Source organism: Lepidochelys kempii, chromosome 2 (genome assembly GCF_965140285.1).
Source record: "Lepidochelys kempii isolate rLepKem1 chromosome 2, rLepKem1.hap1, whole genome shotgun sequence".
NCBI classification, from domain to species: Eukaryota; Metazoa; Chordata; order Testudines; family Cheloniidae; genus Lepidochelys; species Lepidochelys kempii.
Genome location: NC_136381.1, coordinates 27,065,163 through 27,088,168, shown reverse-complemented (window position 1 = coordinate 27,088,168; position 23,006 = coordinate 27,065,163). Strand labels below are relative to the sequence as shown.

General features: G+C 40.3%; 1 protein-coding gene across 2 annotated transcripts in view; it reads right to left on the bottom strand.

The window, feature by feature from the left end:
* The window catches only part of EIF3H (eukaryotic translation initiation factor 3 subunit H), a 120,354-nt gene that overhangs the window by 13,838 nt on the left and 83,510 nt on the right, over positions 1-23,006 (bottom strand). The window contains exons 3-5 of one of the 2 annotated variants that reach the window (XM_073330286.2): positions 8,167-8,334; positions 6,532-6,631; positions 4,327-4,476 (exon numbers count right to left, since the gene is read on the bottom strand). In XM_073330286.2, the coding sequence (XP_073186387.1) occupies positions 4,327-4,476; positions 6,532-6,631; positions 8,167-8,334 (418 nt within the window). The remainder of the gene's footprint in view (positions 1-4,326; positions 4,477-6,531; positions 6,632-8,166; positions 8,335-23,006) is intronic. The other variant, XM_073330287.1, reaches the window with a different exon arrangement.

Below are 23,006 nucleotides of genomic sequence, written 5' to 3'. Positions count from 1 at the left end.
CAGTAAGTAATCCTAACAGGCACACAGTGAGACACAATCATGCCAAATGCCTGCCTGCCATTGTCATGTGTTTTCTGCCTCAAACTAAAGTCATTACAGATGACAAAAATATTCGGCAGGTAACAGCAAAAGCCTCTAAAAGCCTCGAGGGTGACTCGGCCACTGAGGCCTTCAGGGGTACGAGGGACTGGTGGCTTGGCCCGGCACTGGAGCCTGCCCAGCTTGGCCAGGGCAGCAGAGGAGAGAGGATTTCAGGGGCCAGTGGCTCAGCCTGGCGCTGGCCCGGCTCAGCCAGGGAGGCCTACAGGGGTGGGGGGGCCAGCCCAGCACTGGGGCCAGGCTGGCGGCTCAGCCCAGTGTTGGTGCTTGAGTGACCAGCGGTTCGGCCGGATTCTTGGCTCAGCCTGGACCAGCAACCCGTTGCTCAGAGAGGCCGGTGGCTTGGCCCACTCATGTGAAGGGGGGTGGGGTTTCGGCCCAGTGCTGGGGCCAGGCCACCAGCTTGGCCCAGTGCGACTCCGGTGGGCAGGCCAGGGCTCCTCTGGTCAGGGTGTGGGGGTGGAGAGAAGGCCTTCAGGGCTCCTCCTGTTAAAGGGGGTGGGTCGGGGCTCCGGCACGTGGGGCCTCAGGCAAAAGGGGTGGGGCTGGCAGGCTAGCCTCCCCAAAACAGGGGTTCACCTGCTGCCCATTACTGAGGGGGGACATGATAAACAAACAGTCTTCAACTATGTAAAAGGTGGTTATAAAGAGGAGAGTGATAAATTGTTCTCCTGAACCATTGAGGACAGGACAAGAAGTAATGGGAAGTAATTGCAGCAAGGGAGATTTAGGTTGGACATTAGGAAAAACTTCCTAACTGTCAGGGTAGTTATGGACTGGAACAAATTACATAGGGAGGTTCTGGACTCTCCATCATTGGGGGTTTTTAAGAACAGGTTGGACAAACACCTGCCAGGAAAGGTCTAGATAATACTTAGGACTATCTCAGGGCAGGGGATTGGACTAGATGACCTACTGAGGTCTCTTCCAGTCCTATATTTCTGTGATTCTGTAAGGAAGATCTGATCCACCACTTACCTAATAGACACTATTTGTGAATATCAGTCACAGACTGATTGTGTGTCCAACTGTGTTTTTACCCTACTAAGTACACGGAAACCAGAAGCATATTGTGGGACACACCCCCAACCCCTACAGCTGCAAGGCATCCTGACATTGGAGGTAATGCCTAGCACTTCCCTGTGTGTTTATACCAAATATGGTGGCCTGATTGTCTGTTACAATTTGGGTCACCTTTGGAAAATGCCTCTTAAGATCCTTAATGTTTTCAGAACCACACTCCTCCAGAATACAAATATGCGAGGAAAGGTTTTGCGAGGAAAGGTTTTACGAGGAAAGACCAAGTTGCAAAGGAACGGCAACCTTATTGGATGAGGTTACTTGGCTCAGGTATCTATCATGCAACCTGTAGATTCCTGGACATGTTTCAACACAAAACCTGCTGCGTGGACAGTTTCTGGAGAAATGTTAGATCCTCCCATGAGAAGTCATAATCTCGTTCCGCTGCAGTGAACGTATCTTATCTGAAAAGTAGTTTTCCAGCTCCTCCAAATCCAAACAACTCTTCATCCCCTTTACCTTCAGCTTGACCCTCCCGCAAATTATCTAGGCAATGGCATCTACCCTGGACTGAAAGTATCTCTCAAAAAATCCCTCCATTCCAAATGTGCTGAGAGTGCCAATTACTCCCACCAGAGAGTGAGAGGATGGCCTGTGTCAGGGCAACCTTGAATGAAATTGGAAAAATGAGTGCCATGACAGGCAGAAGCACAGCTCCTACAGGCCTTTGCTGATCATGGTCAAGAGGGAACTCACTGGAAGGTTCCAGAGGCACTGCTTCAGCTCAGATGGCAACTAAACAACTAATAGTGGGTCTGGCTTGCACACTGCCCTTATAGGTCAAAAGAAACCTTTAAGAACTTGGAGCCAATTTGGTACTGGTAAGCCTAGACCAAGGAGTGAGAATTCTGGCATCTCATTGTGATGGAATGCAATTCTGTCACGCTGGTCTCTTCAGAAAAAGAAGGATTACATATTGAAACCATCACACAATAGTCAACACATCCCATCTTCTACACCACAAAATAATTCATCTTCTTCATCAGCCCAGTAATTGAAACCTGTGATAAAATTATAATCAACATTTCTTATACTATTGTCCAGGGGTATTTTGCCAAAAAATAATATTTACGATAGCTAAATGCTAGAAATCGTTCTCATTTCTAATCTACAACAAAAATTACTAAAATAAAAAAAAATTATTTTTAGACTCTATTGTATACTCTGTTAAAAAGCCATAGAGACTTTATTATAAGAACTTACACATTCATTTTTAAATTTTAAACCAAATAAAATCAGAATTTTAAGACTTTTTAAAAAAGAAAAGGAGTACTTGTGGCACCTTAGAGACTAACCGATTTATTTGAGCATGAGCTTTCGTGAGCTACAGCTCACTTCATCGGATGCATACCGTGGAAACTGCAGTAGACATTATATACACACAGAGACCATGAAACAATACCCCTCCCACCCAGCAGGACAGTGGGGTGGGAGGGGGTATTGTTTCATGGTCTCTGTGTGTATATAATGTCTACTGCAGTTTCCACGGTATGCATCCGATGAAGTGAGCTGTAGCTCACGAAAGCTCATGCTCAAATAAATCGGTTAGTCTCTAAGGTGCCACAAGTACTCCTTTTCTTTTTGCAAAGACAGACTAACACGGCTGTTACTCTAAAGACTTTTTAAACAATTATACTGGAATCAGAAGGCAATTATAATGGAAGATGAAAACAAATACGTAACAGAGATCAAGAGAGAAGTGAAGTTGTATAAGGTCACACTTTATTCAACATTTATAGTGACTAATGAAATTAATCAAAAAAACACAAGAAGGTATTAAGAGAAATGGAAAATGAATGACTAACACTCACTATGAAGATGACAAAGCTGTTGGATGATTCAGAAGGAGGTCTGAAAAAGTTGGTGGAGATTATATATGAATACAGCAAAGAAGATGGTCTAGAATAGAATGTGGACGAGACAAAAACTACAGTGGTTTGCAAGGATCACAGGAAAACAGGCAAGGTTTCAGTAAATGACAGTCATATAGTGAGAAAGACATTATTGCTACTTAGGAAGCATCATTACAGAAAATAGAAGACTGGACATTGAAATAAGCACCTGAATAGCAGAACAAAAGATATTCTGGAAGATTAAACATCTGATGAGAAGGGACATAAATCTGAAAACTAAATTCCAACTCTGAAAAACCGACTTACAGGTGTGAAACACAGACATTCAAACAAATAGATAAGAAACTGCAATTCTTTGAATTATGGGGTTATAAAAGAATTCAGAAAAAATATGAACAGATTGTATAACCAACAAAAAAAAGTGTTGGAGAGTATGGGAACTCAGTAAACACTCAGAGACCTTCTGAAAGAAAGATTCAATTTGCAGGGCACATTAGAGGTTCAGCAGGCAATGCATGTTTACAGACACTGTAATGGACAGTTGATGGCAGAAGATGACGAAGCAGAAAAAGATCATGGATGGACAATATGGTAACTTGGGTGGATGAAAAGGACTATTCATTCACAAGGAGATTAGCAGAGGATCATATGGAATGGGCTGCCATGGTTGCAAACTTTCAGTAATAGAGATGCCATGTAAGAGGAGACAACCCGACTCTGGGCTCTCAAACTCTCAGCAAACCTAATGTGACTTTTTAGCAAAATGGATACCATCAACACACCAGGCTTAGTAAAGTCAATCATTATTGAAATCTCTTTTCAAGTACTATATTCTTGTTTAGGAGGGTTGATCATTTTTAACTGCGTATTATTGGCTCAGGAGAACAGATGTGATTTTTTTTAATAAAATCATTCATATATTGTATTTGACAAAAACAATCGAACTAAAGATATTGTTCTATTTTGAGATCTGTTTGGCAATTTTTGTAGGTGCTGAGCATTAGCTGGACCTACAAAATGATTTCTTTAAAGTGAAGAAACACACACTAACTATTAAGGTTACTGGGTACACGTTGAGTATGTAAATTATGTATTCTCTGAATTTAAACACTCTGTTTTTACCATGTAGTTTTTGCTTCCCTCAAAGCAGGACAGGAGGGATGACATCTTGGCTCCATTAAAGTCAATGGCAAAACTCCCACTGATTGCAACAAGGCTGGGATTTCACCATGGCGTTAAAGTATAGCTTGGGAACATGAATAAAGGTACGACCATTATTTTAACAAGTACTTACCTTCCAGCCAGACTGAGCAATTCGTGTTTATCTGCTACTGCCGATTTCTTTTCCAGCTCCCAAAGCATAACATTGATCAGGTACGAATTCTTAATTATAATGGGCACCTCTTCAAACATGTGCTCAAATGAAACATTTGCTTTTTTCAATCTGTGAAGCAAGTTTAAATAGTTTTTATACAACCTGCAATTTTGCTCCTTGGGGTCTCTATTCTTGTTCTAGCAACAGCCAGCTTGTGATTCCGTAGAGCCCTAGATTTCCAGACCTCCACTGCCAAGCAACACTCAAGCCTCTTTGGTACGAGGCATTTGCATGGAAAAACTTTACATTTATAAAGCCTTGTAAAAACTACCCAAGTGAAAAAGCCCTCAAAAGTAAAGCAGATACTTTAATCGCTAATGTGTTATTTACAAGAATAAACCTCCAGCAAAAGACTACAATGGCAAGGTTAACTCTGCCCCACCAGAATATTTTACTGTTTTCCTTACCATCAGTTTTTCTTAATTGGAAGTGACTAGTCACCACACAGCTCTGGAATAAGTTCTAAGTTCACAACCACTATGTTACAATGAAACACACTAATGTTTCTATGGAAAGCTGCAGTCTCGAGTAAGTGAACATATAACTTTAAATGATTTACACAATTAAAAAGAGGATGATGAAATATATTTAAATTCTAGTCAGAACAACAGAATAGAATTTTCTTATTTTTATAACAACATTTTACCTTACATTTATTACCCCTTACTTTTTTAATTTTTAAACAGAAAAAATAGACACGGATACCTTTCATCAGACCAACAAATAAAGGTACAATACACAAGTTTGGGGGCACATGTATTATGTGTACTGAGGCTGGAAACTAAAACATTCACTTCCATTTTTTAGACTAAGCAGCAAACTAGTGGAAATGTTATCTTTAGACACTGAGCAATGAAATGGTTCAGGTTTTCTGAATGAAAGCTTTGCGTGGGTTTATTTTTTGCTGCTGAGCACTGAGATGATTAGGGGGAAAGATATCATGTTAGCAGCTGCTTCCATTATAAGTGGTTACTCAATGGCAGGGTAAAACAAGCAACATTGTTGTAACCAATCAATCAAACAACACAATTCACAACATTTTCTCGCCACAAAAATAGTAAAACTTGTTATTTGATTAGCCAGTCTCAAGAACAGCTGTATTTTTAGAGGTCTCTATTTTTGGCCAAGAGATCATTTATTATTATTGATAATGTGATAGTGCTAATAGGCCTCATTGTGCTAGGCACCCTAGACTGACAGGTCTGCTTTGGAAGCACAGCAAATATTCTGAAATAAAAGTAATTTTATTCCAGAAGACAGTGCCCAAGGAATAGCTATAGCAAATAGTTATTCCAGAATCCCTATGCTCGTCAATTTCCCCCAAGTAGACAAGGCCTTAAGAGATTGATCTGTTCCCTTTCTCTATCTCCTTGTGTATTTCTGCCCTTTTGCCATCACCTCAATGTATCTCTGCCTCTGTTCCCAGTTGCAGCTGTCTTCACAACACTTAACAACCCCATAGCTGGAGTGATAGAATGCAGCACATCCTTTCAAAACATATGTTAATGTTGCTCCCCCAAGCCAACAGTAGGAGTGCTTGGAGCAACATCATCATGTCTTAGTCATTGCATTTGAGTACACATGCATCACTGGCATTACATACCTGGTTTCCACAGAAATTGACATATCACAAGAATTTTTTGTTAAAAATCTCCTTTTACCCTCCTCCTCCTCCTCCTCCCATCTCTTCACCCCCCCACCTCCACCCCTCAAAAAAAGAAGGATCAATGCATAAAGAGAGCGTCTTTTAAAATACTGACAGGTTTCAGAGGAACAGCCGTGTTAGTCTGTATTCGCAAAAAGAAAAGGAGTACTTGTGGCACCTTAGAGACTAACCAATTTATTTGAGCATGAGCTTTCGTGAGATACAGCTCACTTCATCAGATGTTTACCGTGGAAACTGCAGCAGACTTTATATACACACAGAAATCATGAAACAATACCTCCTCCCACCCCACTGTCCTGCTGGTAATAGCTTATCTAAAGTGATCAACAGGTGGCCTGCTGCAGTTTCCACGGTAAACATCTGATGAAGTGAGCTGTAGCTCACGAAAGCTCATGCTCAAATAAATTGGTTAGTCTCTAAGGTGCCACAAGTACTCCTTTTCTTTTTAAAATACTTACGCTTCTGGAGAGAAATCTTTCTCTTTGCAAACTTCCATCAGTTTGGGAGTCAGTCTGTAAGCCTTTAGCGACAGAGACCCTTGGGCAGTCTTAATGGGATCTAAGACAAAGTATGGAGGAAGGACACAATCACAAAGATGATTTAAAAATAGTTTTCCTCTACTTGAATATTTCTTTGGATGGTTTACATTTTAGGAAAAATATTATATTGCATATTTATATTTAAAAACCTAAAAAAAAAATCAGCACAACAGGGACTGTGGTCCCTTGACTAGAAGTGTAGTGATGAGATATAAAATAGAACTGAACTACATGTAATGCATCTATTTACTCATCTAATACAAATGAGGGACTTAAAGTTATTTGTACTTAAAAGTATTTAAGAAAAGTGAAAAGTACTAATTCCTGATTTCTTTTCCTTAGCACAAACTACCCGAACAACTCACATATGATGGCTACCTCACTGAAATACAAAGGTTTCCCCCTCACAAAAAGGCAGCTCTACCTACTATGTAGTAAAATAAAAATATTTACTAAACCATATTCACTTAATACCAACGTGAGATTTAGGATTAGTGATTGCCTAATATGAATTAGCTTAACTGTCTAATTGCTTGGGACAAAAATATATTGATGCATAAAAAGATTAGCTTCCTCTTGACATACTGTTTTGAGTTCAGTGGAATGTTTTCTAAACAAACCGTTAAATTCCTAGGACAGGGACGCTTAACACTTGCAGCACAATAGTGGCTAAGGTATGCCAATATTAGAATAAAAACTGTTAACATTCATGATGTCTGAAATTTAACACAGTCAAACTTTTAGCAATCAGTGATAAAATGAAAACCAAAATAGACTTGAACAAGTGGAAAATTCATCAAGGTCTGATGATGCAATGTTTCCAGCCAATATAAGTATACTTTAACAACTTGTTCTTTACTGTAATCCAATTGTTAACATACTGAAACAATTTTGGGGCAGCTCATAAGATTGATCGTATTCATTAGTATTTTTTCTGACAGATACTCAGGACGTTACATTTACTTCTCAGCTGGAAACTATACGCAAGTCTGCCAGATATGGCAAACTGTGAGTGTTCGGGGAGGGGGAGGCTATAAAGCTGTTAAATTGCCTACGGTTCTGATACAGCACAGAACATCTGGTCTGGAGAGCTTGAGGAAACACCATTAAATAGGCAGAAAATAAAAAAATCTTTGTGCTAAGAAACAGTCCAGGTTTTGTATGCTTCTGTCAGAGGTATAAAAAAATTTGGCAATTTGTATTATGATTGGTCAGTCACGTACAGAGCCAGACACTCTAGCAATCGGGGGTTTTAGACATCTGGTCTAGTTCCACCAGTCCCTTCAACGAGGGAGGGGAGATGGAGGAATAAAAATGAAGCAGCTACTCCAGCATTCCAAAACGTACACATCAGGGCTCTGATAGCAAGAAAAATAAACAGAAAGAAGGAAACCCTGTCTAGACTTAGCTGCTGCTGAGGCTGCTGTAGACACAGGGTTGGTATTTACTTGAAAAGGCCTGCCAGGCTACTCTTACAGGCAAAAGACAGAATACAAAAATAGTAGTAATAATATTAAGAGGGGAAAAGAATAATAAAGGAAACCTCATACTAACCGTAAATGAGAACTACAGACTCCTCAATTGCATGTTGGTAACTGAACTGGGAGTCCAGGAGGGCACGAGTGACAAAAGAGCCATAGTAAGTAGACTGGTACCAGCCAACATGAAGATGATCAATATTTACGTGGCGAAGGCTTCGCATCATTTCCATCTGGTATTGAACTAGATGAAATAAAGAGAATGCTAAAGCATAAACTTCTAAAAATTATTTCTCGAGAACACCTACAATTAAACCTGAGCAAGTTACATTTTTTACAACTATAAAATCAGATTGGTTTATTTCAGTCACTACTCAACACAGATAATATTAAAAATTGGAACTTGTCGTATAAAGTCAGAATAAAACTATTTTGGTTAATCAGAATACTTCTCATTTGGAGTTCACTGCTAAGCTTATCAATGAACTGTTACACAGTTTATTGCATTCACTATCTCGTTCATTTATGTAAAACAATTCTGATATTATGTGTCTCACAGCAAAAATAAATTTCTGTTCAACAGGAACATTCTGTTCAAGAGTAAAATTAGTGTAACTGAGTTCTTTAATAGTATCAAACATCATAAGTTTGAAGATAATTTTGAAAACTATGACATGAGAAAGCAGATTTATGGGAACCAAAAGTAAAAACAGTTTATTTTGAATGTAAATACGAGATAATACTGAAACTGTTGTACATTTTCAGGAATACACACAGTAATTGTGTCCCTCCCATTTGGAGCCACCTATTGCAACTGTCAGGCAGTTGTATGCATTAATCTTTAATATTTACACTTCTTTTTTAATATGTGGTACATTACTTTAGAAGGTAGAGAAAAAACAGCCATTTTGTCAGGATTATTATACTAAGAATTGCGTTGTATTGTAGCCAACGAGTAAATTATTTCCACTAAGTGTCTCATTTAAGCAGACTGCCTTTATGTAATACAATCTTATTAAGCAATGTTTAATGTGGTGCAATCTATCTTTCTAATTACAAAAAAATGTATAATGGATTATCATTTTATCACAGTTCAGGCATTTTGAATAGATAACTGAGGGCTTGTCTACATTTAAACTGTTACAGCTGCACCACTATATCCCTTCAGTGTAAACTCTACCTACACTGACAGAAGGGGTTTCTCCCATTGGTAGAGATAAGCCACTTCCCCGAGAAATGAAAGCATTCTCCTGTCAACCTACCATTGTCTACACTGGGAGTTAGGTTGTCATACATCTCTCAGGCGGTGTGGATTTTTCACACCACTGAGACACATAGCTATACCAATGTAAGCTCCCAATGCAGACCAGCCCTGAGGCACAGCAGCCATTTAAAAAATCAACAATTTTAGATTTCAGTGAGATAATCAAATGAATTGACACTAATAGTCAATCAATAGGCAAATTCTTAAAAATTACGTTTGCAGCTGTAAAACTTGCAAAGTTCAGTTTACACCAGTTTCTTTTTTTTTTTTTAACCAAACTCTCATGCACATACAGAAATATAACAGCCATAACATAAGGTAGCTACATAATTAGCAAGAGTAGAGGATAACTTTCAAAATGTACCCCCTACATCTTCAGACATAAATTTGTGTTCTTTACAGGAGGGAAATAAACCCATCCATATTTGCTGAAGATATTAGCGCACATTTCTCAGGAGTGAACAAATATTCTTCCAACTTACTAGACAGCAAGCAAACTGTAAATTCCAAAGCCTGCTTATAGTTGCCCTGTGGCCAAAAGATCTGCCACACTTCCCACTCTTTGTAATTATTTAAAATATATGTTAACATCTCAGTATTCTCTCTCTCACATCCCAAAAAGATGCAAGTATTGTATCTGTGATTACATGGGCACCTTACTTCTAGAGCATCAAGAGCATGTTTGGCACTTTACCTTCCACTCTGTAATGTCTATCCTCCAAACAGCTCACAATTTAAGGCTATGTCTAGACTGCAAAAGAACAACCCCGTGGCACTGAATCTCAGAGCTTGGGTCAACTGACTCAGGCTTGCAGGACTAAAAATGTAAGTATAGATGCCCGAGCCCAGGCTCTGAATCCTGACAGCGGGGTTGAGTCTCAGACCTTGGGCTTCAATCTGAGCCTGAACATCTACACTGCTATTTTTAACCCTGTAGCATGAGCCCAAGTCAGTTCACCCAGGCCGAGACTCGCTGCTGCAGGTTTGCACAATACACATACCCCATGCGTCACCTGTACACACCCCCAGAGGATGTCAACTTTCTCAATATCATTTGTGAATCCCCAGAACTGGTCAGGAGTGCATGTAAAGGTTTGTATCAATGCAAAACAGAGTCTACAATGCCACCATAGATGACATGATGACTGCTGAGCAGCAAGCACACATTCACCGAAACGACAGAGTAAATTAAGAGCCAGTAACTGCTCAAAAAATATAGGCTGAACAAATAGTTGATTATTTTTAAAGGAATGCTGAAAATGCCACCTCTTTCCAGGTCATGGTACACAACTCAATTTAGACCTACTGCTTTGGAGATAAACCGTTAGTAGTTTTTCCTGCAAACTTACAGGCATGGGCTAATCAGATAACCAGTTTTAAAGTACAACCCACTAGCTAAGACATTCAGAAACACCAATCAAATTCTAGGAAGTTGCTGTTCCTGTCACCTCATCCTTTAAGAGGTATCTCCATAGGAAGCACTCCATATATTAGGAAAAGGAGATGCAAGCAAAAATCCATCCATCCCTTGATTCAGGCTGGTCAGAGAAGCTTTGCATCCTTCTTTATGTCTCCAAAACAGTATGAAGAGGTTGTTCAAGAGTCTAAATTCTACTGGTAGACTAGTATAAAAACGCACAGACTTCTGACATAAAAATCTTTTTGTTTAAAGCAGGACTTAGACGGAACACACACATAATAAATGTATGCATATGGAAACAAAAGGCTGCTTTGGTTAAAGGAAGGGAACTGTTATCAGATCTGAATGGAAAGTGAGAAAGTTTTGAATGAAAGTATTATTTGTTCCCCCACTTTCTGGGCAAATGAAATCAACATGAGAAAAAAATGACTTTTCACAAAAGTAACTTAAGGACTTAAAGGGAGAGGGAACAATTTTCTTTGAACAAAGAGGTCAAATCTGGGATTTTAAAAAGCACACCTTTTTGAAGAGCTGTGTATAATGAGGCTCTTTCGGGGTACTCAGAAAATGATGGTGCATGCATGACCTAGTCTGAAAATCTAACTTTTGATAGGTCCAGCATTAAAGAGAGACAAGACAATAGGAAAGCATTTCAGGCCCTTCACAAGCATGAGTAAAGATGTCTCATACTCTTCAGTGCAAACCTGGAAGGTAATTGGTGAATATGTGGCGAGAACAATACTTCCAAGAGAAGTTCTCAAACTCTGCCTTTCTAGAAACAGAGTCAGCAATGTGTACTTTGTAAATAATGGCTTCTAGCAGAAGGTAGATGTGACAGATATCGCAATTTCCTGCAATATCCTTGTGAGACTTTATTGAATTAAGTTTAGGTATCTTTGGGGTCCACTATATTGAATACAAAGTATATTAATTATTGTGTGCCAGGATTCTGTGTAACCTCTCTAGGGGAGCGATGGGATGTGAGCTAGGGAGTTCAAAAGACTATAATGAAAATGTGCCAGACAAGAATGGACTTTTGGGACAATAAAAGTCTGAAATGGTTTTCCTGGGGAGTACCTAGGAAGAGATCATGCAAATTCCCCATCTCCTGTTATGCAAAAGCCCCATCTTTTGAAGCTATGTCCTGAGGAATAGGTAATTTTCTGTTGATTATCTGGTCCCAAAGACTGAAGATCAAAGGCCTGAGCTATATAAAGAAACAGCTGAACTGCCCAATCAGGGTTCTGGTTCTGAGACAGTTATGAATTTGTAAACACAGGGAAAATCCAGTTCTGGGTTTTGAAAGACTGACACCTACCACAGAACCCAAATTAGGAGTTGGGGGTGACCTCTGGTAGGCTTTTTAGCATGCATGCAGCTTCTTTTATTGTGTTTAATATGTTTTCTCTAATGTTTTCACCATAAGAATAAATGTGCTTTCTCAGAAAGAGTTGTGTGGTAACTTATAACTGCGGGTAATACACTGGTCATAGCCTCCAATGAGAAAGCAAAGTGCCGATGCTGGCCTTTTAGTCTATCACAATGCAGGCAGGGAACAGTGCAGCTTTAGAGAACCCCCAATCAGAAGGGAATGATATGCGAGTCTTCGCCCAAGAGTGGTGACAGCTAAGAGCTGGAAGCCTGTAGTGGGTGCCCTTGGTGGATCAGGGAGGGGAAAAACAGGTGCAGTTATCCTAAAACTGTGACAGTAGGAAAAGTAAAAGCATCCACATCTGCAAATCACCACTTCCTGATTTCACTATTTTTAGCAGATAAATAATAACGGAGGAAACATGTATGCTGAGTAGAAAAGTCTCAAAGGATCGATAAAGTATCCATAGCTAGCAACTCTGTCTCTGAAAAATGACTACAAAAGAATCAATTATGATGAAAATCCCTATCAGAAAGAAAAAGTAACTTTTTACCAAGCACAGATAAAAGCATGTTTGAATCTTTAGCAACAGCTATGGTTCCAACAAAACTGTGCGTTTGCACAACTTCATAATAAATAACCCCCAAATTGTCTGTGCTGATATAATCAGCATTATTTCTTCACATTGTTTCCATCGTTCTGTAAAGCATCACTTCCTTAACTGAAAGAACAAGGAGTACTTGTGGCAACTTAGACTAACAAATTTATTTGAGCATAAGCTTTCGTGGGCTAAAATCCACTTCATCTGATGCACGCAGTGATTTTCAGTTCTTTCAGTTAAGGAAGTGATGCTTTACAGAATGATGGAAACAATGTGAAGAAATAGTGCTGATTATATCAGCACAAACAATTTGGGGGTTATTTATTATGAAGTTGTGGATCAGGGAGGGGATCCATATACACACACACAGAAGTTGTGGATACATATATACAAACACACACACACACACACAGAGAACATGAAAAAATAGGTGTTGCCATACACACTATAATGAGAGTGATCAAATCAGGTGACAAGTATCAGAGGGGTAGCTGTGTTAGTTTGGGTCTGTAAAAGTGGCAGAGTGTCCTTTGGCACCTTATAGACTAACTGATATATTGGAGCATCAGCTTTTGTGGGTGAATACCCACTTCGTTGGATGCATGTAGTGGAAATTTCCAGAGGCAGCTATAAATATGCAAGCAAGGATCAGGCTTGGGATTAAGAGGTTAGTTCAGTCGGGAGGATGAGGCCCTCTTCTAGCAGTTGATGTGTGAACACCAAGGGAGGAGAAACTGCTTTTGTAGTTGGCTAGCCATTCACAGTCTCAGATATAAGGAATGGCAATATACAAAAACAAACACCTGCAGGAGAACACTTCAACCTCCCTGGACACACAAAAGCAGATTTAAAGGTAGCCATCCTACAGCAAAAATACTTCAGGACCAGACTTCAAAGAGAAACTGCTGAGCTTCAGTTCATTTGCAAATTTGATACCATCAGCTCAGGATTAAACAAAGCCTGTCTATGGCTAGCCGATTACAAAAGCAGTTTCTCCTCCCTTGATGTTCACACCTCAACTGCTAGAAGAGGGCCTCATCCTCCCTGATTGCACTAACCTTGTTATCCCTAGCCTGATTCTTGTTTGCATAGTTATACCTACCTCTGGAAATTTCACTACATGCATTTGACGAAGTGGGTATTAACTCACGAAAGCTCATACAGTGACTCAATGGTAAATCTGAGAATAGAATCCTGATCTCCTGACTCCCAGTCTCATGCTGTAACAGTTAAACCACATTCCCTCCTACATATCACAAAATATCTTCAAGTCATTTATGACTCAACTTAAAAATAGGGTACAAATGGGTCTGGTAGTCTTTCCTCTCCCCGCCCCCCTCTTTCTTTCTTCTTCCTCATTTTAAAAGAGTCCAAATGGCTATTTTAAAATACAAAGATCTTTATCCTGACCGATCTACAGCACTCCATCAGGGTTGGCATATTCTTGTTCAATTCACATTTTTTTTTTTTTTTTTTTTGGAAAAGCAGCATATTATCACCACCGTAATATCTGAGCACCCAGAAAACAAGATGAACAATTCATCTGATAGCAACTAAAATTACAGGCCTCAATTTTCAGAAGTGACTAGCAAGTCTGGATGTGTCTGCTTCTGAGTGTTCATTCTGACAGGTTTTACAAACCTGAGGACTTCTCCACAAAAAAATCAGACTCTTAAAATGTCTCAAGTTGGGCACACAGAATCTTTGGACATTTTTGAAAATGTAGGTCTACTTTTATTTACAATCATGTTCATTCAAATCACCAGTGAAAGGGTATGTTAAAAACACCCACACTACACCTGGAGAAAACTTAAATTAAAGACTTATTTTGCACTAAACCCATTAATGCCTTTATAACCTTTATTCCAAATTTTACAATTATTCCATCCTTAAAAAGGCAAACAATTGTTCAATTTAAATTAACTCTTGCTTTTAAAAAATAATAATTTTATTACCCATCTTGAGAGAGAGAAAGAGAGATCGCTAAGGAATGGTTTTTACACTACAGAGTTAGGTCAACGCAAGGCAGCTTATGTTGACCTGACTATGTAAGTTATATAACTACACTAAAATTTCGCTCCTGCCCATGCATCTGCCCCGCTACGTTGACTTAACTACACCTCAATGAGAGGCAGAGCATCAATGTTGATGTAGTTAGGTCAACGCAGTGTCAGTATAGACACTGCACTGCTTACATCGACTGCTACTGGCTTTCAGAAGCAATCCCACAATTACCCACACTGACAGTACACTTGATACAAGCCCTGTGCTGGTGAGGACACACACTGCTGACAGTAGCAGAGAGATGCACTGAAAAGGGAAGTTAGCTACCCTTTGTTCTTCAAGATATGTGATCCCTATCTGTGTTCCATTGTGGGTACGCATGGACTCCATACAACTAAGACCAGAGAATTCTTGCAAGTAGTGTCCATGCCTGCACCCCAGAGGGGATAAGGGGTGGTTAGACCAACTGCCTCTCCAGTTCCTTCTCTTCCAGTGAATCAGAAAGATCCAAAGCACAAGAAAAGAAGGGCAGGTAGTGGAATACAGATAAGGACCACACATCTCGAAGAATGTTGTAATTTCTTGTGAATTGTGTGGATGGAACTCCACATTGCTGCCTTGCAAATATCAAGCAACAGTACCTGTTGAAATAATGCTACTGACACTGCTAGCTTTCACACAAGAGTGAGCCCTTAACCCTTGAGAAGAAGGAAGGTGTGACAACTAAAAGCAGGGTACAGAGAGCCACTTACAGAGTCCCTGGGAAGAAACAGTTTGTCCTCTACCTCGTTCAGCTATGGCAACAAACAGTCTAGGTGACTTTCTGATCTGTTTTGTTCTCTGCAGTTAAAACACCAATGCTTGCATTGAGGGAATAAAGTCTCCTCTCTTTGCTGAAAGCATCATGCTTCAGGAATAATATAGGTAAGTGGATAGTCTGATTGAAGTGAAATTCCAAAACTATCTTAGAATCTGGGTGCAGTTACAGAGAGACTGTCTTTATGGAATATTGTCTATGGCGGGTCTGCCGTTAGGGCTTCAGGTTCACCCACTCATCTAGATTAAATGACGACGATGAAGAAGGTGACTTTTATTGACAGGTGAAAAAATGAACATATAGCTAGGTTGAGAAGAGTGACTAAGTGAATGCCCAAAGTACTAACTTATGGTCCAAAGGACAGACTGGCTTCATTACCAGTGGAAAGGTTTTTAGTAAACTTCTAAAGAACCTAGCTAGACATGGCTAGGTAAGTAGAGAGAGTAGCTGTCCATTGGTGCATGACACACACTGGACTGCTGCCAGGTGAAGCCACAGCAAACTACAGGAAAGACCCACCATCTTAAGGTACGGAGATAATTCAATATAGTAGGAATATCTATGGTCTCTGGAGACATGCAAGGCTAGGCAAAAACACTTTGACTTGGCTAGATAACATTTTTTGGTGGAGACCTTCCTTCTATTATTGAGAACAGCTTGCACAATTTTGGAGTAGGAATATTCTAGGTCAAACACCCATCCAAATACCAAACTGTGAAGTGAAGGGCATCTGGGTTGGGATGCCTGACCCTGCCAGTCTCTTAAGTAAAGAGATCTGGGAAGGGTTGAATGCTGAGAATTGAATAGGTTGACATTTGTAGAAGATTTGGGAAGCAGAACTATCATGATGAAGATGACCTGTGCTCTGTCCTGTTGAATTTTATGTAGATTCGTGGGTAGCAAGGGACAGGAAGAAAAGTGTTCTGTCCAAGACCGTAGGAGAGCATCACTTCTGGAGTACTGACCTTGTGCTCCCATGGAGCATCAGATCTTGTACTTCCTGTTCACCTTCGAGGTGAACAGGCCCAGATGAGGGTCCCCCAGAGCAAAGGTGCTATTCACCACTAAATTGTATAACTCTGACTCATGATACACCATGAAGTGCCTGCTGATGTTGTCCATCACACCTCTCACACCTAACATAAGGAGCGACAGATACTGCACTCAGCAGAGATACGAAAGTTCTCCAAGGCAGTACAGATAGCACTGGTGGTCATCACTGAAGAAGCAGCAGGGACAAGGGACAGTGCTGGATCATATTAAAGAAGTTCTGTATTAAAAATCACAAATGAGTTTGATTCCCCATAGTTTAAATTCCAGGGTATTACTAATTAAGAGGTCTCTTGGTTTTTGGTACTGTTTCTCTCCCTCTATGTGTGAAACTTGCAAGCTGCTAATTGTGTTAGCACATTCTAAGACAGAGTCTGTTCTCAAAGCAATTCTTTGTAACAACAACTACTCACACAGAGAGAGACTCAAAGCAATACTCTGTAAAAACAGAAACAGCACCCAGAGACTCCCCGCCCTTTTGTTGTATTCATCTCGCTTTGTTAACAATTGTGATTAAAATAAAGATAGAGGATGTATGTGGATGGATGCTTGGTGTGGATAATAACTGAATGATCAGGGAGGTGCCAGCCTAAGAATCCAGTGTCCATCCGCTGAAGAAGGCGTCAAGTGGAAATAACCAAAGGGCCCCTGGAGGGCAGACTGGAATCCACCCAACAGCCTCAAGATTGGGAGAACCAAAGAACAAGATAACATCAGGCAGCACGGAGCCGTCAGGAATGTGCTATCTGCTGATTGATTCAGCAACAGCATGATGAAGCAATTCCCAGAGACTGGCATAGGAAGAAATTCCTATAAAAATGGACTCTAGAAAGTGAGTTCTTTGGTGTCTGATTCTGCAAACCAATTTCCAGGAGCATCAGATGTGCATCTGACAAGGCCCTGCTCCCTCCTCATGTCCAGGCCACCTGGCCAGCGGCTTGGCATGAGCAACTCTAAGGCTGGTAACTATGATGATAACCTTGCAGAACCTGTGTGTGTGTGTGTATATGAATGAATGTGTGAATAAATATGAAATTGAATGGAATGTTATAGCTATAACTAACTGCTTACTATGATTTTTTCTGTATTCACAATAAATGTGGCATTTTGCCTTTTTCCCCTTTAATAAGATCCTGCTGGTTTTTATTGTATTGGTATAACAACAGTTTTTAAAGCCCCATACATCTGCATAATCAAAGTCCCGTACTGGAGACGCTAAGGGGCATGTGGGGGGTGGGGATCCTACCTATTACTAAGTATACACAATGCCATCCAGAACCGCCTAGTGAAAGCCATCGCACCGCGCCTGGTGGAGGTCGCCGTGAACTGCGCCATCCCCGGTACTGACAGTCAGTTGCGACCTGACGTGGTAGTCACTGACGGTGCCCAGAAAAAGATCATCCTCGTCGACATCACGGTCTCCTTTGAGAACAGGACCCCGGCCTTCCAAGAAGCCTGAGCTTGGAACCTGGAAAAATACGCCCCTCTGGCCGACACCCTGAGAGCAAAGGGCTACGAGGTGCAGATGGATGCCCTGATCGTTGTAGCCCTGGGCGCTTGGGACCCCTGTAACAAGCGTGTGCTGCGGACCTGTGGGATCGGTCGACGCTACGCACGGCTCCTGTGGCGCCTCATGGTCTCGGACACCATCTGATGGTCCAGGGACATCTATATCGAACACATCACCGGCCACCGACAGTACCAGGAGGTGTGAGCCGGTACGACATCATGCATACACTATGGGAAAGAGACTGAGAGGCTTTTTCCATTGGACCATATGAACTGGAACCATAAACTCACTGAGCATTAAATCCCACCAAATGAAGGTAGATCCATCCCCATCATCGTATCCACTCATACTCCACACCTGAACATAGCCATTATATGGACAACATACTCCCATATCTCAATGTCTGTACTTTGATCGGTTAAACTTTTACCCCCAATCGGGGAGATTGCAGATTATGTATCCCTTATGCCACCCGTTCCTAAACCGAATTTCACACCCCTTGATAATCTGTACCTTATTTCCTGATAACCAGAAACTTCTATGCCTAAACTCTGTACCGTTTTCTTTTTACTTCAACATTATCTTAATAAAATTATTAAATCTGTTAAAATTGCTAACACTGACTACACTGAAGAAAGAATAGCTGTATAAAACTTAGAAATATTTACAGATTTGAAGACAAAGAGGGTAGAAGGAAAGGTTGACACTGGAGATTCCAACTCAGGCCATGCAGTGGTAAGAACAAACTGGAGAGGCAGCAGGTCCACACTGCCCCATATACCCTCAGCGAGAAGCATGAGGAGAGGGTGGGTGCAGCTGCAGGCCAACAGACACTACTTGCAAGAATTCTCCAGTCAGCTGCAAGGAGCGCATGCACCCACAGCGGAATACATATACCTTGAAGAAGGTTCATGTTAACAAAAACAACTTGAACTATAGTATTCTTTACAAGAAGGACAAATGTTTATTATATCAGGAGTTGCAGGTGATGACAATTTTTATGATGATGTCTCACAAATTTTAACAAATTCTCACAACTTGAATATGTCTACTTTGGTCATCCTAGTGAAGCTACACTGAAAAAAAAGCTACAATATTTTAAGGTAATAGTTTAACCTCTTTTGAATTACTACCATGTGACAAGTGTATTTAAAAAATGCTATGAACTATAGAGGATTTGCCCCATCATTTAGCAGCACAAAACTGTTTCCTCTATTTATCTATTAAATATTGACCAAAACTATATTACATGTTTCAGACAATGTTCACTCTTAGAATTTAACAAATGCTTGTTCAAGGAAACGTCAAATGCATATGCTAAGAATTAAACGGATTTTTATTTAATAATGTGCAGACAATTACAAAGACTACAGATTACCTGAAAACTGTTCTCCACACAGTCTCCCATGTATTTAATATAAAGCTGGACCTCATCAATTCTCTTCTCCCACCTCACCCCACGCAAATTAAGTCTGAAAGAAGCAATTGCCATGATTCCAGTTCTGATACCAGTTCACCGCTTCTCACTGATACCCCCAATACAAATATAGAAACTTAGTAACTTGACAATTAGTCCATTCGAAGGCTAGTAAATATTGCCCTATCCAATATTATTAACATGCTAACTCAGCACTTGCAAAACATGTTTATGAACATGTACTACATTTTGTCCAAAATGGACAAATCGGGTAGGGATAGCTCAGTGGTTTGAGCATTGACCTGCTAAACCCAGGGTTGTGAGTTCAATCCTTGACGGAGCCGTTTAGGGATCTGGGGCAAAAAAATCGAGGATTGGTCCTGCTTTAAGCAGGGGGTTGGATGAGATGACTTCCTGAGGTCCCTTCCAACCCTGATATTCTATGATTCTATGACTGAATTCCTTTTTGAAGTGTACAAAATTACTAACCTTCCATAACTGATAATATTTAAGATGTATTGCACATGTACAGTCCATTCCACTCTTTGTATGTATTTGTCAGATGCAGTCGTTGGAAATTTTTCCCCCAGTGGTACCCATCAGAGCGGCTTCAGAGCCCTCCATTATCATGCACCACATAAAGGGCCCTGCTTCCCATGAAGCTTCCCAGTTCCTTCTTGGTGGACAACTCCAATGCAGAGGGTCAGGACGGTGGGCCAAGGAACAGACATGTGTAACATCTTAAAGAACATGGTTACGAAAAGTTAGTAACCACTTTTTCTTCGAGTGATTGCACATCTGCATTCCACTCTTGGTGTTTGTAGCTGTAAAGGAGGAGGAGAAGGGATAGGAGTTCATGTACACACAGACCGGAGTACAATTTGTCCAAATTTAGCATTGTCTCTGGAATATTGAGTAATGGACATGAATGTGTGAACTTAAGAACCAGGCTGCTGCTCTACAAATCTCCTAGATAGGAACTTGCACAAAGAATCCCACAAGGCTGCTTGCAATCTTGTGGAACATGCCGTCGCTTTGCTAGGCCGGGAAATGCCTACCGGATCATAAACACAAATGCAGGAAGTTCCCGAGACCAAATCTGAGAAGAGACCAGGAGACCCTTCATTCTGTCAGCTATGGCCATAAATAGTTAGAGTGACAAATGAAACTCTATGTTTTGTCCTGTCTATGTAGAAAAGAAATGCCCTTCTAACATCAATGGTGTGCAGATGTCATCCCTCTCTATTAGCATGTGGCCCTGCTCCCAGCCCGGCTCCCGACAGCAGCTTCTGGGTGGAGGGGAGGGGATGGGGGGCACGGACAACTTAAATAGTTTGGGGACCACTGGACTCGATGACCATGATGGTGCCTTCTGGCCTTAACGTCTCTGAGTCTGTAAATACAAACCGACAGATGTGCAGCATTTTGGACCCCTTTTTACGGTTTTAAGACACTGAAAATCCAGACATCCATTTTAAAGTCACATTTGGAAGTTAGAATTATCAGCAGGTGCATTAAAATATCACTATTTCTTGACTGTCAACCATCTTCAAGTTATTGTGAATAGATGTTAGCAACAATTTTCAATATTTTCTGCTTTGATTTTCTGGCAAGTATTTTTAAAAATAATTTGACTTGCCATTTACATAGATCTTTACATCTTCAGTGCACCTTACAAACATTAACCAATTAATCCTCAACTCTTAGGGAGCAGGTAAGTACTATCCATATCTAGTGTTATTTAATATTTGTTTAGCTTGCTACATTTTTTTTAGTTTGGTTATAGATGGTTTGACACAATGTTAAGATCTTCACCAATAAAAATGGCTTCAGTCACCATAACTTGTTCATGGTATCAGTAAATGACTATACTAATAACTGCCATGTGGGCAACTTACTCATTTCAGCCTCTCCTTGTAAAAGAAGTAGAAGATGACATCCCATTTCCCAATAAAACGGAGTGGCCCAATGAAAAATCAAGGAAATGTCAGACATGTTTTCTATTAAGCATGCATTCCTGCCAACTCCAAAACAGGGTGGATTGATTTAAATCAACGCTATTTACATCATGTGGAAAACCTCAATGTAAAAAATTACCCATTTTAATTGTTTCTATTTGCACTTCAACTATTTTCTAAAGAAAGGTACATTCTCATTGGTTGATATAACCATTAAAACATGTTGATTTACAACTCAAGAGAGCTTTTACACTAGATTTTGTATATCTTTTTGCTACCTTGGAAGGTACATTAGCTATCTACATTTATTTAAGCAACTATATAGCTTGCAGTGTTGGTCTCAGGATGAGAGAGAGAGACAGGGTAGGTGAGGTAATATATTTTATTGAACCAGCTTCTATTGGTGAAAGACACAAGCTTTTGAGCTTATACGAATGGAGCTCTTCTTCATGTCTGGGAAAGGTAATCAGAGTCACAACTAAATACATGGTGGAACTGACTGTTAAGCATAAGGAGTTGACACATGTTGCAAGACACTATTCAAAACGAAGTGGGTAATTGACACCTCTGCAGCCATAGGATGAAGGACAGTTTGGCTATGTTTACACTACAACTTATGTTGGCAGAATTCGTGTCACTCGGGGTGTAAATAAACCACTCCCCCGATTGGACAGCGCTATGTTGGTGGAAGAGCTTCTCCACCCAACATAGTTACTGCTGCTTGGGGAGGTGGTTTTAAAATGCTTGTCGCCATAGAGCATCTTCACCAGATGTACTGCACGGGCATACAGGCCCTTAGATGCATGCAGTGCTGTATGTGTAGACATGGTCTCAGTGGGTTACAGACTGTTGTAATCAGACAAAATCAGTATCTCTATTGAGTCCACGATTTTTCGTGTCTAGCTGACTTATGAATTTATGCTCCCAGGTGCGTCTTTTGAAAGTGTAGTGCAGAGTTCCTTTAAGGACAAGGACTCAGAGGCCAGATATGGAGTGGAGTGATCTTTTTGTGAAAAGTGTTTGTCCATGGGCGATACACTGTTTGTCTTATTTTTCTGAGAGTTCATTCAGGAGCATAGTGATTGTCTAATTTCACCCTTGTAGTAGATGTTGGGGCAGCTGATGCATTGAATGAGGTACACTGCATGCTGTGATAGGCAAGCATAGGACCCACGGATTTTGAAAGGTGTGTGTGGGGAGGGGGTGTGGGGAAATGATCATTGTAGCAGTGGCAATAAGGGTGAAGGTTCTGTTATGACAGGGTCTGGTACTGCTTTAACATTTTCAGATTCTTATTAAGTGCACATTTTTAGTATTTTAGAAAATGGTAAATGATATATTATGTCACTTTTTGCTCATGATTTGTGCAAGTTGCTGCATTAGGATGGTAATGGGATTAAACAAAACAGCATACAAGGTTTTCTTTAATAAAGATAATTTTAAAGTGTTTTGGACACAAACTTATCAAAACATGTTTCACATTTACAACTAAATAATTTATTA